This window comes from Mchenga conophoros, linkage group LG3 (assembly GCF_057382185.1).
Source record: "Mchenga conophoros isolate Kocher_MC1m ecotype Shallow Benthic linkage group LG3, M_conophoros_male_GT1.1, whole genome shotgun sequence".
Taxonomy (NCBI): domain Eukaryota; kingdom Metazoa; phylum Chordata; class Actinopteri; order Cichliformes; family Cichlidae; genus Mchenga; species Mchenga conophoros.
In genome coordinates, this window is record NC_140528.1 from 25517391 (window position 1) to 25536091 (window position 18701).

Below are 18701 nucleotides of genomic sequence, written 5' to 3' on the forward strand. Positions count from 1 at the left end.
CCATACAGTGGCTTTTCAGCTTTTTGCAAATGTTCATTTGGCTGCTTAATGTCTTTGAATGTCTCCTCTGAGATAGCTGTGACATCTGCCCCCGAGTTTAATTTAAATGTCATGCTTTTGCCTCTCATGCAGATGTTAGCAAGCCACGGGTCTTCTCCTGCCACCTCATGCACAGTTGTAGATCTACAAACTCTCCCGTAGGGTCCACGTTTTCCACAGTTGTGGCATTCTGCATTTTTGGCTGGGCGCATCTGTGCTTTTCCACATTTAGAACATGTTTTATTCTCTTGTTTTGTTATTTGTGGTTTTTGTGGCTTGAACTGCTTTTGGTCTCTGCTTCTGAATTTATTTGGCTGTGATTTTCTGACATGCACGGCATGCACGGCTGTTTTGTCCGTGCTGCTTTCACCTATTAGGACAGTTTGCTGTCTTTTTATTTCCTCAGATTGTCTCGTCATTGTGATAGCTTTGGTTAGGGTCAAATCTTTGTTGAGCTCCATTCTCTCCGACAGTGATGAATCTTTAAGACCCACAACGAGCCTATCCCTCAAAAGTTCATCGTGAAGTTCACCATATTCACAGTTTTCAGCGAGAGCATATAGAGCTGTTATGAAGGAGTCAACTGTTTCTGCTGGCTGTTGTACTCGCTTATTAAACCTTGCTCTTTCATAGATCACTTTCTTTCTGGGGACAAAATGTCTATCAAATGCGTTTCTGACCGCATCGTACTACTGGCACTGCCCGTCTGTTAGGTCAAGTCCCCTTAGCACGTCGTCAGCCTCGTCTCCCATGCAGTAAACTAATGTGTTCACTTGGTTAGCATCTGTTGAACTGTTCAGATTACTTGCTCGAAACGTCTGATCCACTTCTCCCATCCCTTGGGCTTTGCGAAGTCGAACAGTTCCGGTGGCTTGATGGTGAAAGTAGCCGCTGGTGGCACTGCCATAACCGGGCCAGGTGTCGCTGCTGCTGCCGGTAGCGCCGCCGCTTGCTCCGACATGGTTGTGTGTTTCGCCAAAATCTGAGACACTGAATTACTGCACTTTATTGTGAATATTTTAATTCTCACATTAAAAAGTCTCAGACAAATGTTTTCTTTAGCAGTTATATTTTATACCATACACCAACACAAATGTAACACTTCTTTTTCCCCGAGGCATTAAAGACAAAACAGAACAAAGACAATTAGGTGCATGTAGCTTATAAAGTGACCGTTCAAAGTCACTTTAAAAAAAAAAAACAAAAACAAAAACAAACCCGGGGTAATGATATTACTTAAAGCAACAAACTCTTACATTTACTTAGCAGTGATTTTATTTCTCCAATGTTCTAATCTAGAACCACAACTCTACACCTGCCTGGTGAGGATAGAGCACCTAGAGTCACGCCTTTCAACATCCAAACAGTGTGAGTCATTCGAGTCACTCACAGGTTTCTTCACTGCTATTTTAGGTCTTGAAAGACATTAATCAACATGGTAGAGGTGAAAAAGTTGGCATCACAACTTCTTCACTTCTGCATAACAGCCAGAGCTTCCTTCCTTCAGCCCAAGGCCAGGATAGAGAGGCTGAGTGAATACTGTGCACACTTTGTGAAGCAGAGTCATGATGTCAGAGATGCTGTAAAACGACAGAGTACCTGACCTGTAATCCAGGTACACGCCAATCTGAGAGGTACGAGGACCTGACACCGCCTTTGCTACTAAATTATGTCTGAAAGTATATCCTTTTGCAGAGCACTCCAAACACCAGGACTTGTCATTCTTCCCAAATTCCGAGTCAAATGATGTCCGGCTGATGTTTTTGTAAGACGCTGCCACTGACCAGGCGCCACCACTCCAACTGACCTCCCAATAGCACCGCCCTGTTAAACCCTCTTTGCACAGCACCTGCTTCACACCTCCAAACCTGTCCGAGTGAGATAAATGAAAATGCTCATAGTAGCCACTCGTCACTCGTTGAGAATCTTGTGAAAGGTCCAAGTATTTGTTGACCGAGTTGGGATCCACTGTTAGAGGACAGTGATCTGATGGACAAGCAAACCAGGAATATCATCAGCCTTCAAGTATTTAGTAAGTGATTACTGCTTTGATATACTGATATACTTACAGCACAAAAACTCTTCTCTGGTCTTTGGCACAGGTGGCAGCACAACTTTTATACCAAAAACTGATAGGAACAAAATAAATGAATAATACTGGATTAAGTGGAATCAAGTGGATGGATATTTCTCTCAGGTACCTGTTGCAGAGATCTTGGGCCATGTGGTCTCCAGAAGCTTCTTCATGTCATCTCTCAGCTGAGTCAGACATTCGGTCACGGTTTCCACTGAATGTTTAGGACGAACAACAGCGCCTGTTGGCAAGTCTGGAGATTCACATGAGATGGAGAGAGACTGGAAGAGCTGGGAAAAAAAAGAAAAAAAAAAAAAAAAAAAAAAAAAAAAAAGATGTTGAAATTTAATTTTTGAACATATAACATATTTAAATAAAAACATTTTATGTGTAACTATAAAGGAAAAAGAAGAAAAAAATCCCAATAGGATGTGTGCAAAGTTTCAGCTCCCTGCTTTTCTCAAAAAAGTATTTCTACAATAGATCTAGTTTTTCAAGACTTGTTCTAATATGGCTCCATCAGTATCGGCTCTCAGGCTACGTCCACATGTACACGGGTATTTTTCAAAGTGCAGATTTTTCTATGCTTGGCACCACATTATTGTTTCAGTGAAATTAATTTCTACATTTGTACAATGGTGGACTGTCAGTAATTTTACTCTGCAGTGTTTTTATATATACATACATACAGAGAGCGAGAGATGGTGCACCATATACAAAATTTATATCCTCCCTCTCATTTTTTCAATGTAAATGCTCATATTCATTGATGAACATTTGCTGCACAGCAACACATTTTAAATCAAATTTATGCATCCTCAAACTCCCCAGCAAGAAGTTACAATGTGTGCTCAAACTGCATGTTTCACATTAGGTTTCTTTCACCTGGATTTTTCTTTGCTCGGGTGGGAAGCTTTGATGGCCTTACATGAAATGAGCGCTACAAAACATAGCAATTAACAAAATAGTGATAGTGCAGTGTTTATGTCTTCATGAGGTAATGTTTAAACAGGTTTTCCTCTACAACCATTTGAGCTTTTACAGCTCCAGATGTGACCTTTTGGTTATAAAACACTGAATTAAATATAGAGTCTAAATGGTGACAGAATTTTAGAAAGAAACATGAGTTGGCCTACAACACAAAAGACACATTTCCTACCTGAATGAAATGAATGTGATCTTCTGTATGAGAAAGCTGTTCCAGGTCAGCGTCTCTTTTCTTCAGCCTGGCGATTTCCTCCTCCAGCTGCAGCTGCAGAGCTTCTGCCCGAACAACTGCAAGTTTCTCTTGAGTCTCAATCAGCTGCTTTATTAAAGTACGTTGCTTTTGTATGGAGGAGATCAGCTCATCAAAGAGCTTGTCTTTGGACTTCATTGCAGTCTGAAAATAAATCTGTTTTATACAAGGAAGGTTTAGATTAGGAAAAAAATACTTTTTGGAGGCGAATTTAGAAAACTGCGGCAAAATTCATAAACCAATATAAAGAAAATAAAATGTAGCCACTGCATTTAGTAAATATGTAATAGTTAGTGTCTCATTGATGGATTTTAATTTCTGATTTTTACTCCAAGTGTTTTCTGGAGAGCTTTATTTTTACTTATGTTGTCCTCATTAGCTCCTTTAAGTGACCAATTAGGTTTATTGTTAAAAATGTGTTTGTCGTGGTTCATCTGCAGTTTACTTTGCATCTTGACTCACTGTGAAAAGTTTCCATGTAAACAATATCTCAAAGTGTACATGCAACTATGTGCCTGTTGCACACAGATGAAATGGGCCACAGTCAGCCAATTCCATTTGCTGACTGAATCTCTTGTATTAGGTACATTGAAGATACAGGATTAAAGCCTGTTAATGCTCTTAATAGAAAAAAAAAACTGTATAACTCATATGTATCATCTCTGTATGATTGTAGGGTCTTCACCTTACGGTATAAAGCACATTAAGGAGGCAGTTATTCTTATGAAAGCTGTATTAATCTGAACGCAGTAGTTGGAATTTAACCAAATAATTTATGAGTTTACACTACCACAAAGCACAACATGTACTAGACAGCACTGTGGTCAGTAGAGATATTTGGTTTCTAGTCTTATTTCCACACCTTGAAGTCCTTCACAGCTTGGACCAGCTCATTCAGCTCTTTTTGTCTCTCCTGGGATTTCCGCTTAACTGCACAGTGACTCAGAAAAAGCCGTCCCTGCAAGAAGAAACCGCAGGATCAGAGAAAAATTAAAACACTCCAGATTCATTTTGTTTTTTTTTATTGATCTTTACCTGCTCAGCAGCTCTTTCTGCTGCAGCTGACACTGTTGAGTGGCGCCAGTGATCGTCCATGGTGCACAAATAGCAGATACATCTTTGATCAGTCTTACAGTAAACCTCCATCAGCTTGTTGTGCTTTGTGCACATTTTTTCCTTAAGTGGCACTGTAGCAGACACCAGCTGGTGAAGCTTCAGCACAGGAAAACTGTGGTGAGGCTCAAGATGAGCAGGACAGTACGATGCCAAGCAGGTCAGGCAAGACATGCTGGCTTTGTTTCTTTTGGTCCCACAACAGAAATCACAGGCAATGTCTGTTGGTCCTGCAGGAGCAAGAGAAGAAGCTGGACGGGCCTGTTGGGTTACTGTCCTCTTCAGCTTCTCTACAACCTACAGTGATCAAATAAAAGCGGTCAAAGGTTTTGCACGACAAACAGAATCAAACTAGAACGGAAAGAGGATGAAGTCAGCAAAAGCATCCCAATTGTGTATTTTCTTTAAAACTGTAGAAAATGCAATAATAAAAAAACATAATATGTTGTTGTGTACAGAATAGCTGGTTATGAAAATAATGTTGTGTATTAAAATATTTTAGGAGTAACAACAGTGGGTGTGGTAATCACCTACAAAAAAATCTAATGCCATGCCAAAATAAATAAGAAATTATACTCCTGGGACGTTATTAGACAGAACCAGAATGGAAAAAAAGACTAATTTCAATGTGGCAGACATGCTGGTGTCAGTCTTTCAGAAATTGCTAATCTTCTGGGACTGACACACACACACACAGGAACCAAAAAATAAAAATACATAAGATATAAATAAAAGCCAAATAAAAGAAAAAAAATGAATTAAATAACTAATTTAATTTCCATGGAAAACTAAGTCTCACTGAGGTTAAAAGCCAAAGATTAAAAGTGGGTTTTAAGACGCGATTTAAAAGTGGATAGTGAAGGATACTCTAACGTGCCAGGGCAAAGTACTCCATAATTTTGGACCCACGATAGAAAAGGCCCTGTCCCCTCTGAGCTTCCTCCTGGATCTCGGTACCTACAGGAACAGCTGGTCAGGTGACCTGAGAGACCGACATGGTGTGTGGAGATAAAGCTCAGAGAAGTAAGGCAGGGCAAGATTGTGAAGGCATTTAAAAACAAACAGAATTTTAAAATTAGACACAGGCAGCCAGTGCAGTGAGGCTAGGACAGGGGTTATATGCTCTCTTTTACAAGTTCCTGTTAGGAGTCGTGCAGCAGCATTTTGAACCAGCTGCAGACGTGAGAGCAATGACTGACTGACCCCCACATAAAGTGTGTTACAGTAGTCCAGGCGGGAAGAAATAAAAGCATGGATCACGGTTTCAAGGTGCTGCCTCGAAAGAAAAGATTTTACTCTTGCCAGTCGCCTTAAATGATAAAAACTGCACTTCCCCACTGCTCTGATTTGGTTGTCCAATTTAAAAATCACTATCCAACTTAAAACCAAGTTGGATAGTGATACAGACTGCTGTTAATAATTAATAATTTAATGGTGTTGGGGATATTTTCTTGACACACCACGTGTCCTTTAGTAAGAGATGAGCTTATCTGAGAGATAGCTGCAGATCATGGCACAAAGCTGAAACCTGACATAAACGACAAATCTGCAGCAACTGTGTGATACTGTCACGAAATGTTGAACCAAAAAACACCGAGGAATGTTTCCAGCACCTTGCTGAGTCTGTGCCACGAAGAATTAAAGCAGGTCTGAAGAAAGGAGTGGGTCAAACACGGCACTAACCACGTGACCGGTAGGCGTAAATGTGTATTTAATTAACAAAACAAGCAAAAAAAAAAAAAAAAAAAAAAAGGGTACATTAATTAACTCGGATTTTTTTTTTTTTTTTATTATTTTTTTCCAAGCAGTATGGTGGATACATCACCTCAGCCAGCATGTTGTTCCTCCCGAGGACAGGCCTTGGACTGAAGGTCTCCCTACACTGAGGACAGCTGTACGTTCCCTTCTCCTTTTCCTGCTCCCAGCATCCCTCGATGCAGATTCTGCAGTAAGTGTGTCCACACTGGATGGTGACGGGATCTTTGAGTAGGTCCATACATACCGAGCAGTAAAGCTGATACAGGTCCAACTCGACGGCACACTGCTGCGGCCATTTCTCTGCCATTTGGATGAAATCCACAGGTGCACAGCGGAGTTTTTAACTAATTGAAGGGAAACGCAAGGAAATGTGGGGTGGGGCTTCAACTTCTGCAAGTCTTAAACCAATTAGTATGTGACAGTTTTGTTATAAAAGCTTGCTAACGCCACTTAAAAAAAATTAATACATTAAAATAATGACAAATATAAAAATAAAAAGCAAACAATAACCACTGTTCCCTGCAAATGTTATGTATTTTATTTATTAATTTTTTTTATTAATTTTTTAAACCATAATCAAACTTAAAAAAGTTACAAAGTTAATGTAAATGTTAAAAAAAACAAAACATACACGAATGCATGGGAACAGGATGGGGACAGCTGAGAAGCTGGTAATTAAGGTGTTTCTTCTCTTGTTGGTATGATCGTTTTTTGTTTTTTTTTTGCCTGTCCCGTTTGGCTCTTTTGCCATCAGAATTACTATCTAAAGGCAAAGAAAGATGCCCAACGGATTTACTTTACCAAATCGACCAACCCAGCCTTGCCGTATTGGTCTATTTGATTCGTCTTTTATTGTTTATTTTAGTTTAACCTGCTAAATGCGGGACAGATATGATTGCTGATATGATTCTTGTGTTATTTCCTCATTTCCCAGTGAGGCAATATACTGCAGACATTAGCATTACATGAAGCAAATGATGATTGTTTTCTAGTGCTGTAAGTTATGACCTTTGATATGTGTGCACACATGGGTGTGGCTACCTAAGAAAAAGACCTAATAGCCTCTGGCCAAAATGATTTTATCTTGTACATTTGAATATACATAAATGTACACATAAAGAAATAAATACATCATTCTTTTAGTATTTAAAGATAAAAGATAGATGTCAGTAGTTTTTTTAAGTACAGTATTGTAATTATGAATATACATTGATTAGTATGTAATTTACATCTTCCAGCAAACTGATGTGTTCGCATAAACCTAGAATTAATTGATCAAAATCAAAGGAATTTTTATTTGTGGTTGCACCTTCAGACTCATACCTACACCTGCTACACATACCTACAGTATGAAGAAAAGACACAATGTGACTGGCATTGAGGTAAAATGAGTGTAAATATTTGCACAGTAGCCTTTCACTAATGGCCAGACTTTAAGAGATAGAATGATTTTTAAAGTGACCACAAAGCTACCTGGCACTTCAAGTAATACAAGGCAGAGATGTAATTTAATCAAACCGTCTGAATTTTTGATGTCTAAAGTTTTTTTGATCTCTATGTCACAGTGTCCCTAATAAATAGGCCAGTGAGTGCTACTGCTAGTTTTAATATAAACTTTAGAGTAGAAAAGCCTTAATAAAAGAGATGAAAAATAACTTTAATAGTATAAAAGTTACTTTTTTGCTGAACTGGATGTCATCATGGCACAGAAAGTTTAACAGAATTATGTCTGGGGAAAAGAAATCCTGCGATCTGCTGACATCTAGTTGTGACTCACTGTAATTACGACTCTAATCATTGAGACTCCTTTTGCGTCTCTATGGATCTTAGCGGGACTCTTGTTTGAGCAACACGATTTTGCGCCTACACGTCACCAGCTGCTGTAGGCGCAAAATCCCTACTGTATATTTTGAGTTTAATATTTAGCTCATGTTTAATTAATATTTCATAGAGATTTGTTGTTGATAATTTCCTTTTTGGATATCAGAACATTCACCAGACACTCCTTTTTTGGGCTTGTTTTATTGGAAATGACACTGCAACATTAAATGCCTCACTGTGAGCTTCACATCAGAGAACATTTTCAGTTACTTAAAGTGATGAGTTTCGTTGGAGGATGTGGAATAGGAGACTTTAAAAATATTCCCTAATTGGGTCACTTTATCAGAACAGCTCCTTTATCAGAGTTACAGGTTATCTGTTCTGCAGCCTCTAAGCAGCAGTAACATACCGATTACTTTTAGCCCACACGCTAAAGTTAAAGTAAAACAGGATGCTTCTAATAATTTCTCCCAAAAGGCGATGAATAAAAATAAAAATTCACTAGATAAGAAATGACAGGTTGTTGATCAACATTTAAAATATATGTATTTTTAAACAACTATTTAGCTTAATTTTCAGTTAAATTCACAACAAAGCACAAAGAGACAAGAAAGTTTTATAGGAACAGTGAAGGGTACAAAGTTTGATCTTAAATAATGAAATGACTTCTAGGTAAAAAGGTCTGGCTGCTGAGTCCTCCCACCATGACTGGTACATTCCAGCTTTGTGCCACAGCTCTGTTATAGTTAAAACAACCCCAAAACACTTCAATAAAACACACACCTGTGCATACACAACTATAGCTCCTCTAGCATGCTTCCTCTTTCCTCTGTCCTCCATATCAGTTTCACAACTTGTGATAAACTATAGCAAGACACGCTGAAGATAAATTTTCCCTCATAGGCAGCAGGACGAGGAGACAAGAAGGCACAAATTAGTGAAACAACAGTTGCCAAGTCATCTTCTTACAACTTGTAGTTAATGAGTCCTCCCAGGTTCAACTTTATATTGCTTGAGCTTCCCCCTCTATTTGTGCTTCTTTTCTTGTTAATAACTTCCCTTCTCTGAGTAATCTTTGTTACATCAACAGACCTACAAATGTCTGACCTCTAAATAAAATCAATAATAAACCATGATTCACTATGGCAACATGGAAATAAAGAACAGAGTTTTAATTTTAATCCACCTAAGCGAAGAAAATGAACATGTGTCAGTGCTGACCAACATGTTTACCTTAACAAAACAGGAAGGAAAGAAATAAAAAAATGACAAACTATATCATCATTATTAATGAAATAGAAGTTCAAAATATATCATTTATTTTTATACTTTTTGTGGTCATCATTTACCCAGCTTAAATGCATTTTTGAAGTTTTTAAATCTAATTATTCAGCTGTAATCTGACAAATTGTAGGAGATGAAAACTGAAGGTAAAAGTGTGGAGAAACAGGACAGACACAGTTTAATGCACCTGTGATATTAGTTGCCCAGACAAGAAAAGACTCCAGGGTTGATCCGCCCTCAAGTCAGATCTTTTATAACCGTTTGCTTGTTTTAACTATATTTTTTCATCAAAAATGTAATCTTAAAATTTCATTTTAAGAATATAATTATTTCTGTCATTACTAGATAAAATCCTTGAGATGGTTTAAAGGAAAACTCTGCTATAATGTTTCCCAGCCTAACCAGATCATGTTTTCTTAATAGATAGAATTAATACAATCAATAGTTTTATATTTAACAAAAAAAGAAGAAATTAAATCTCTGTATTTGAAACACTATCCATATTAAAAACACAAAAGTAAAGCCAAAAATGTTAGCAACAATGTCTTAACTGCTTTTTTTTTTAAATTAAGAGCCAGCCTCAACTAGATCTATATTATAACTCATACCAACCATTACAGGGATGTAAGTGATTACACCATTGTTGCCAGTGTTACAATAATTTCAATAGAAATAGTCGAGTTGAATCACTGAAAGCAGAAATTCTGTTGGTACAGGTTGATTCACTGTACGCAACAGCTTTCAGCTACCTTAACAGCTACATCCATCACTTGTACTACTCCATCTATTGCCTCCGCAACTACTCCAGCAGCTCCTTCTACTACTTCCATTTCCACTCCTTCAATTGAAGCTTCAGCCATGCCCTCTACCACCGCTGTTACTGAAAGAGCTTCCCCCACTGCAGACAACGCTACCTCCTCAGCCGCCTCCTCTGCTGCTGACAGCACCGCCCCAACTGTTTCTTCTTCGACTGCTGTTGTCAACGCAGCTGCTCCTTCTCCTTCTGCCAGTACTGCTGCCACTTCTGGTGTTTCTCCTGTCATTGATGTTGTCATCTCTTGCGTCATTTCCACTTTTACTTGCTCAGTTTCTTCTTCTTCTGCTGGCACATCTGTTTCTATAGTTGGTAAAACTTCTGCAGTCCCAGTTTCTTCTTCGACTAGTTCCTCTGTTCCATCTTCTGCTTCTGCATCTTCGGCTTCTTCTTCCAGTGTCGCTGCTTCGTCTGTTATTGATGCGCTCACTTCCTCTTCATTTGTCTTCCTAAAAATTTTAAGTAGTTTTGAGAAAATATCAGCTCCCGTTTTTGCTCCAGCGACGCTCCTTTCCACTGCTGTTTCTTTTGTTGGAGTTCCTTTATTCGGTGTAGATACTGACTGTGTTTGTGCTTTTCCTCCTGCCTTTACCGCAGTTACTCCTGTACTTGTTTCTTCCTTTGACACTGTTTCTATTCTCTTCTTCCTTGCTGCTTGTTTGATTGCACCGACTCCTTTTATAGCTAGAGGTACAAGTGGAGCAAACTCCAATCCACCAAGCAAAGCTGCAATTAGCAGACCTTTACCTGCGATGAATGCAAATTTAGCCACACGCTGTTTATAGACGACAATTTTAGCTCTTTCCCTGGCTTCTTCTGAAGACATAGTCTGTGATGTTTGTTTAATACGCTCTGCCTCTTTCTGTATTTCTGTCTCTATTGCTTGTAGTACATTAGATTAGATTAGATTAGATTAGATTAGATTAGATAGAACTTTATTAATCCCTCGGGTGGGCTCCTCTGGGAAATTCGATTTCCAAAAAAGCACAGCACCGACAGAAGTTACAGAGTTACAGAATATTATATATATATATATATATATATATAATACACACACACACACACACACACCTATATATATATATAAATACAGAGACAATATAAATAAAATATACGAAGGGGATAAATAGAATAAATAGGAATAAAAATAAAAATACAAGTGAATTGCACATTTCAAGTATTGAGTCTATTGCAAGTAGTAGGTCATTAGTGTAATATCCACCTTTGTTTTCCATCACTATATCATCAATGGTTTTGAGAAGCTGTTCCACTTGGAACTTGTTGCTCCTGTATTCATTCTTTGCCTCATTATTCCAGTATTTATTATCTATAACGTGGCATTGGCCTCCGCACTTCTGAACGAGATCAGCCAGGCATTTGCTCTGTCTGACAAACTCTTCAATTTTCATTTCCTCCAGCAGTTGGTCACCGTGAGTGAAAAGAATTACAGCATATCATAAAACCTCCTTGGAGAAATACTGGAACATGTTTTCGATGACAGACTTTTCATGATCTGTGAATTTCTCCACTTTAAGCACAATGAGAAAAGCATGAGGACCAGGAGCGCACTCAACAATACATTGCAGTATGTTGGGCTTCATGTCCTCTTCTGATCTGCCTGTGTTGAAGAAGCCGGGCGTGTCAACCAAAGTTATGGATCTTCTGTCAATGAGTTTGGACTTGGAAATGCAAAAGCTCGTCTCTGAGTCAGGGGAATGGCCCATTTTGAACGTGGTTTCTCCAAATAAAGTGTTTGCAACGCTGCTTTTTCCAGCTCCCGTTTTCCTGAGGAGGACAATCCTCCGTGTTGGTGGCACTACAAAAAAAAAAAGGTTTCAGAGTAAGTTTGGTTTTTTGTTTTTCACATTTTTTTTTATTGCATCATTTCTAATGTTATTTTTCAACTCTATTCCTCAGAACCAAAAATGCTTCATGTAAGCATGACAGTCTCAGTCATTAATCATATTACACTCTGCTCACTTGCTGTAAGAGTATATTATCTATGTCTCTGTCAAGTTTATAGAGAAAATTTAAAGTTCATAGAAATTAGAACTAGAAATTTAGGACATCATGTCTTACACATACCAACATTCCACAGGCCACAATTGACAATCTGATAGACTCCATGCTCAACAAAAATATAAATGCAACACCTTTGTTACTGCTCCCATTCCCCATGGGATGGACGTAGAGACCTAAAATTCATTCCAGATACACAATATAACCATCCCTCCCAAACAGTGGTCACAAATCAGTCCAAATGTGTGGTAGTGGGCACATCTGCTATATTGAGATAATCCATCCCACCTCACAGGTGTGCCACATCAGGATGCTGATCTGACATCATGAGTAGTGCACAGGTGTACCTCAGACTGCCCACAACAAAAGGCCACCCTGGAATGTGCAGTTTTGTCTCACAGCAAAATGCCACAGATGCCACAAGCAATGAGGGAGCGTGCAATTGGCATGCTGACAGCAGGAATGTCAACCAGATCTGTCGCCCGTGCATTGAATGTTCATTTCTCAACCATAAGCCGTCTCCACAGGCGTTTCAGAGAATATGGCAGCACATCCAACCGGCCTCACAACCGCAGACCTCGTGTAACCACACCAGCCCAGGACCTCCACATCCAGCAGGTTCACCTCCAAGATCGTCTGAGACCAGCCACCCAGACAGCTGCTGGAACAATTGGTTTGCACAACCAAACAATTTCTGCACAAACTGTCAGAAACCGTCTCAGGGACGCTCAACTGCATGCCCGTCGTCCTCATCGGGGTCTTGACCTGACTCCAGCTCGTCGCCGTAACAGACTTGTGTGGGCAAATGCTCACATTCGATGGCGTCTGGCACGTTGGAGAGGTGTGCGCTTCACGGATGAATCATGGTTCACATTGTTCAGGGCAGATGGCAGCTGAGAATGTCCCAGTTCTTGCATGGCCAGCATACTCACCGGACATGTCACCTATTGAGCATGTTCGGGATGTGCTTGACCGGCGTATACGACAGCGTGTACCAGTTCCCACGGATATCCAACAACCTCGCACAGCCATTGAAGTGGAGTGGACCAACATTCCACAGGCCACAATTGACAATCTGATAGACTCCATGCGACGATGTGTTGCACTGCATGAGGCAAATGGTGGTCACACCAGATACTGACCGGTTCTGGGTGCCCAGACCCCCAATAGCGCAAAAAACTGCACATTCCAGGGTGGCCTTTTGTTGTGGGCAGTCTGAGGTACACCTGTGCACTACTCATGATGTCAGATCAGCATCCTGATGTGGCACACCTGTGAGGTGGGATGGATTATCTCAATATAGCAGATGTGCCCACTACCACACATTTGGACTGATTTGTGACCACTGTTTGGGAGGGATGGTTATATTGTGTATCTGGAATGAATTTTAGGTCTCTACGTCCATCCCATGGGGAATGGGAGCAGTAACAAAGGTGTTGCGTTTATATTTTTGTTGAGTGTAAATTACAAATGTTGTATTCGAAAGCACTGTATCGAACGGTTCAATATTCAGTTCAGTTCAGTTCAGTTCATTTTTATTTCAAACATTTCAAACATGTGCCTTCACAATCATTACAAAATATCATTCCATTATTTGTTTGAAAAGGAGTAGGCTGAAGTATTTACTTATTTGTCCCTACCCCCTCAAGTTTTACCTCTCATTCATTTAATTTTTTTTTGTCTTAAATTAAACAAACAACATATGAAACATATAAACATATGAAGTAAAACAAAACATAACATACATAAATCAAAAACAAGAAATTAGCAAGCCCCACCACAGTATAGTTTCTTTCATATGAAAAATACAGAATGTGTATATTTGCAGATACACAAGTTATGGAAAAACAACAAACCAAAACAAAAAAACAAAAAAACAACCAAAAAAGAACCGCAACACCATTACCAGCAACATTACCATCCTGGGTTAACCCCGTTTTCTTCATTCTTATACTTATTTAAAATTAGGTTTTTATATTTTACTTTAAACTGTTTTATGTTTTGACTGTCTTTTATTTCTTCTGTTAGACTGTTCCATAATTTAACTCCTGCAATTGAGATTGACATAGTTCTTAAAGTTGTTCTAGCACTTTGTATTTTTAAATTCCATTTCCCTCTTAAGTTATACCCACCTTCTCTTTCTATGAACAATTTACAGATTTCTTTGGGAAGCAATTTATTTCTGACTTTATACATTATTTGCGCTGTTTTAAGCTTCACCAAGTCTTGGAATTTAATAGCTTGCATTTTGACAAAGAGTGCATTTGTATGGTCCCTGTACCCTACATTATTTATTAATCTAATGGCCCTTTTCTGTATTATAGTTATTGTTTGTGTGTTACTTTTGTATGTGTTTCCCCAGACCTCTACACAGTAGCTCATATATGGCAGTAGTAAAGCACAGTATAAAATGTGCAGTGCTTTCTGATCCAACATATGCTTTGCTTTTCCCAGGACGGCAATGCCCCGTGCCAATTTCCCCCGAACATAAGTAATGTGTGGCTTCCAACAGAGCTTGTGGTCAATGATCACCCCAAGAAATTTTATTTCATTTACTCTTTCTAAATATACATTGTCAACACATATTTCTACTTCGATGTTTTTCTTTTGGTTTCCAAACAACATAAATTTGGTTTTATCGAGATTCAATGATAATTTATTTATATCAAACCACTTCTTTAATATCGTTAATTCCTGTGTGATCATTTCCAAAACCTGTGGCAATTCCCCACCTGCACACAGTATATTTGTGTCATCTGCAAATATTACAAACTTTAAAATCTCCGATACTCTGCAGATATCATTTAAGTACATAATAAACATTTTTGGACCCAGTACTGAACCTTGAGGTACTCCACAAGCTATATCCATCAAATTAGATTTATATTCATTTATTTGTACATATTGTTGCCTATTCCCTACATAGCTTTTTAACCATTCCAAAACCACTCCCCTAAACCCGTACTTTTCCAGTTTTTTTAATAGAATTTCATGATTAACAGTATCAAACGCCTTCTTTAGATCTAAGAAAACTCCGAGCGCATACCTCTTATTATCCATACATTCCATTATCTTTTCCATTAAATCTATCCGTGCCAAAGCTGTTGATCTGTTGTTTCTGAACCCATACTGACTATCTGTCATTAATTCATATTTTTCCACAAAACTGTCAAATCTTTTTATGAAGAGTTTTTCCAGTATCTTAGAGAACTGGGAGAGTATTGACACTGGTCTATAGTTTGTAAAATGATGTCTTTCACCGGTTTTGTAAATGGATTAACTTTAGCAACTTTCATTTTTTGTGGAAAAACTCCTTTTTGAAACGACAAGTTGAATATATATTTTAATGGTTTTACGATACCATCAATAACTGTCTTTACCGTTACCATATCAATATCATTCCAGTCTGTACTGGTTTTGTTCTTAAGTCCTCTAACCATGTCATAAATCTCTTTCTCTTCCACTGCTCTTAAAAACATTGAGCTACTATTCCTTTCAATATTTTCACCAGTGTCCCTTTCTATTCCATCAACCTTTATTTCTTCTGCCAGTTTTGGCCCTATGTTTACGAAGAATTCATTAAAGCCATTTACTATCTCCTCCATGTTATTAATACTTCTTGTCCCTTCTATAAAGTACCCAGGGTAATCATTATTCCTTGATTCATTTTTGATTATTCTGTTTAATACATTCCATATATCTCTTGTGTTATCTTTATTGTGTTCTAACCTTTTAATGTAATACTCTCTTTTACAGGATCTCATTATATTAGTTAATTTATTTTTGTAAGTTTTATACTTCATTTCAGTTTCTATTGTTCTCTTTTTTATGAATTCTCGATATAAGGTATTCTTTTTTTTGCTGGCATTTTGTAGTCCTTTTGTCATCCATGGTCTTCCTGCATAGTTGTGTTTCCTATTGATTTCAATTACTGGGCAGTTTTTATCAAGTAATGTGTTAAATGTTCTTAAAAATCCTTCGTAAGCTTTATTAACTTCTGTTTGTTCATATACAATATTCCAATCTTGCTTTAAAAGTTCATTTCTAAGACAATTTAAGGTCTTCTCTGTTCTTATTCTTTTGTAAATAATCTTATGTCCATCGTTGTTCACTTTATAATGGCAATTATACGATGCAAAGACTGGTAAATGGTCACTTATATCATTGATTAACAGCCCACTTTTTATCTTTCCTTCTATTATATTTGTAAATATATTATCTAATAGAGTTGCACAATGAGATGTTATTCTGGTCGGTCTTGTTATCAGTGGAAATAAACCGATGCTGTACATGGAATCAATAAATTCTTCTGTACTCTTATTATGATTTGGATTCAATAAGTCAATATTAAAGTCCCCACAAATAAACATTCTTTTCTGATTTATATTTGTAAATAAGTCCTCCATATTATCCTTAAATATCTCAATCTTAGATCCTGGTGTTCTATATATACAACTGACAATTAGGTTTTTCCTTTTTTCTATACTTATTTCCACTGATAAACATTCCATCACTCCATCAATAACAGTTGTCATTCTTCCCATTCTTTTGTACTTTAGGTTTTTATCAATGTAAAGTGCCACCCCACCTCCTTTCTTGTTGATCCTGTCTACATGAAGGAATTCATATCCATTTATTTTAAAGTCTTCTTCTTTTCCAGGAGTTATCCAGGTCTCCGATATGGCTATCACATTGAATGGCTGTTCAAACTGTGTTATGTAGTCTTTGATGGATTGAAAGTTTGCATATAAGCTTCGACTATTAAAGTGAACCATTGTTATACCCTGTTCTACCTTGAATTCCTTTTTAAGTTGCTCATTTGTATAATAATTGCATTCATTTGTCTTATTGTTAAAGAAATTACAATCAGGATCTATGTTGCTGTCATACATCAATGTCTTATTTTCAATATCTATATGAGTTGTTAGTTGAAAATTGTCAGACATCTGCGTTGGTTGTGCACTTGGACGGTCACATCATATTTAGCACTGCTTTGCATTTATCGGTTATATTTTTCTAGTTCCGTCATCTCTTTGATGACTAGAACCTTAGCCTGCTCTGGTGTTCCATTTAACTTAATGAATATTTTACAGTCTGACGTCCAAGTTGACTGTATTTTCTTCTGTTTTCTTAATATTCTTGCTTGTCTTGCAATGTCTGCATTTTTCTTGATTAGGTGTTCATTTAAATAAACATTTGTACCTTTTAGCTTTCTTCCTTGCTTGAGCAGTTCTTTTTTCTGTTTTCTATTAACAAAACGAATGATAATGGCAGGTATTTGATTTTTTCTCGGAAGAGGATGGCATCCCTCAATATTTTTACTGTCCATTTCTATACCTTTGCTTTTAAAGAAGGCCATTACCTGCTCTTCCAAAGAGCGTAGCTCTTGCTCGGGTGGCTCCCCTCTCTCTGCTGCTGCTACCCGTGCCTATGTCTGATGCTTGGTTTCCAGTCCTGTCACTATCACATCATTTACTCTTGAATATTGTTCCAGATCTGACACCCGTCCTTCCAGCATAGCAATCTTCTTGTCCTTTTCCTCGCTCTGCCTTCTTAGTTCTTTAATATGGTAAATGGTAAATGGCCTGTATTTATATAGCGCTTTACTGGTCCCTAAGGACCCCAAAGCGCTTTACATATCCAGTCATCCACCCATTCACACACACATCCACACACTGGTGATGGCAAGCTACATTGTAGCCACAGCCACCCTGGGGCGCACTGACAGAGGCGAGGCTGCCGGACACTGGCGCCACCGGGCCCTCTGACCACCACCAGTAGGCAACGGGTGAAGTGTCTTGCCCAAGGACACAACGACCGAGACTGTCCAAGCCGGGGCTCGAACCGGCAACCTTCCGATTACAAGGCGAACTCCCAACTCTTGAGCCACGATCGCCCGTATCATCCATTAAATTGAGTATCAGTTTTTGTTGTTTTGAAATTGTTGTTATTTCTTCAGACATAAAGTTTAGGGATTTCTTTATGTCCTCCAGTTCCTCCTCATTAACGTTGCTCCTCTTAGGCGGCATCTTAACGCTCCTGGGCCTGGTGGAGCAGGAGGATCCTGGGCCTAGTGGCTGCTGGAAGAGCCTGGGCCTGGTGGCTGTTGGAGGATCCTGGGCCCGATACGAATATCGTTGCACCCCTAATAAATATATATATATATATATATATATATATATATATATATATATATATATATATATATACATATATATATATATATATATATATATATATATATATATATATATATATATATATACATATATATATATATATATATATATACACATATACATATATACACATACACATATATATATATACACATACACATACATATATATACACATACATACATACATATATATATATATATATATACATATATATATATATATATATATATATATATATATATATATATATATACACACATACATGTATGTATGTATGTATGTATGTATATTATTTACCTCGTCATATTGCAGCCACAGAAATTATTTTGTCCATGAAACCATAAAGCTGCACTTTCTTTT

The 18701-nt window shown here is 37.9% G+C and overlaps 1 protein-coding gene and 1 pseudogene across 1 annotated transcript; both read right to left on the reverse strand.

The window, feature by feature from the left end:
• Positions 1–1055: 1055 nt before the first annotated feature.
• Positions 1056–6537, reverse strand: LOC146577845 (tripartite motif-containing protein 16-like). The gene is made up of 7 exons (XM_085255861.1): positions 6289–6537; positions 4386–4760; positions 4213–4308; positions 3273–3506; positions 2241–2403; positions 2109–2168; positions 1056–2025 (listed from the first exon to the last, which is right to left on the reverse strand). Exons 1-7 carry the CDS (start codon positions 6526–6528, stop codon positions 1499–1501), a joined length of 1695 nt encoding a protein of 564 aa, XP_085111987.1. The 5' UTR covers positions 6529–6537; the 3' UTR covers positions 1056–1498.
• Positions 6538–9966: 3429 nt separating this feature from the next.
• Positions 9967–16934, reverse strand: LOC146577846 (uncharacterized; annotated as a pseudogene).
• Positions 16935–18701: the final 1767 nt, after the last annotated feature.

Coding starts and splice junctions, on each gene's coding strand:
- LOC146577845 (XM_085255861.1), bottom strand. CDS start 6,528: ATGGCAGAGAAATGGCCGCAGCAGTGTGCCGTCGAGTTGGACCTGTAT. Junction 3,507..4,212: donor AAGCTGTGAAGGACTTCAAG/GTGTGGAAATAA, acceptor TGTATAAAACAG/ATTTATTTTCAGACTGCAAT. Junction 2,169..2,240: donor GCCCAAGATCTCTGCAACAG/GTACCTGAGAGA, acceptor TGTTCCTATCAG/TTTTTGGTATAAAAGTTGTG.